This window comes from Sturnira hondurensis, unplaced genomic scaffold (genome assembly GCF_014824575.4).
Source record: "Sturnira hondurensis isolate 20B ecotype Veracruz unplaced genomic scaffold, ASM1482457v3 Scaffold0014384, whole genome shotgun sequence".
In the NCBI taxonomy this organism is placed as follows: Eukaryota; Metazoa; Chordata; class Mammalia; order Chiroptera; family Phyllostomidae; genus Sturnira; species Sturnira hondurensis.
The window spans coordinates 12768921-12769784 of record NW_028087015.1 but is presented as its reverse complement, the minus strand read 5'-3'; the positions used below and the strand labels follow the sequence as shown (position 1 = coordinate 12769784).

The window sequence follows — 864 nt, the reverse complement described above, 5'->3', positions numbered from 1 at the left end:
TCTCTTTACCTTCCTTCCCCTGCCATTCTTAGTCATGGCAGGAGTCCCCCATGACAGACAGACGTCCTGGCTGGGCCACCTCCCCTGGCTAGGTCGAGAGTCACTGAATACTCTGAAAGTCACACAGACCTTCTGCCTGGGACAGTAGCACAGCCACCACCTAGCTATCAACTTGCCATAGTTATGCAAAAGTATCTGAAACACCATAGCATTCACTTCTCCCACACCCCAACCATGGGCTGGGTGGATTTCTCCTATATTCTGGGGACCCCCATGTTGCAGCCCATTTCTATTCTACTCGATCCCTGGGACAACAGCAGTTTCACCTCTTCCACTCTCTCCTCACCGCAGGTTAAGTGTACAGGAGTGTTACCCTCAGTGTCTTGGATGTTTGTGGATGCTTTGCACATCTTCAGGTTGCCCTTGGCTGCTGCCCATTGCATTTGCTGTAGCCTCATAGTGGCCCTTAGCATGTGGCTGAGCCCTACCTTCCAGGAACATGACAGTGACCTTGTGACTGTTTTGGGAACCTGTAGAATGTAGGGGAGTACAGCCATTTTGACTGACAGCATTCACTTGAGCACCTTTCCCCAGAAGGGCTTTTACAATCTCATCCTGTCCAGCAGAAGCAGCAATATGAAGAGACCAGCCAGCACCATGTCTGTCATTCACTGGAACTTCAGTTGCAGCAAGAATTCCCATCTCTCTGTGCCTGATTGAGCAAGCCCAGTGCAGCGCCGTTCTGCTGTCCTGGTCAGTCCTAGTAGCCAGGGGTTTTTCAGCCACAGTCTCCTCCTTCAACTCATCCAGCTCTCTGCTGTCGGCCAGATTGCAGGTCACTAGGTTACACAAACACCCCTCCAT

At 51.5% G+C, this 864-nt stretch overlaps 1 protein-coding gene across 1 annotated transcript; it reads right to left on the bottom strand.

Annotated features, from left to right (window-relative positions):
- Window positions 1-301: 301 nt before the first annotated feature.
- Window positions 302-864, bottom strand: PSMD10 (proteasome 26S subunit, non-ATPase 10). The gene has a single exon (XM_037062796.1). The coding sequence runs from the start codon at window positions 862-864 to the stop codon at window positions 376-378; it is 489 nt and encodes a 162-aa protein (XP_036918691.1). The 3' UTR covers window positions 302-375.

What these genes read in the sequence shown, in the direction of transcription:
- PSMD10 (XM_037062796.1), bottom strand. Translation starts at nt 864, where the DNA reads ATGGAGGGGTGTTTGTGTAACCTAGTGACCTGCAATCTGGCCGACAGC.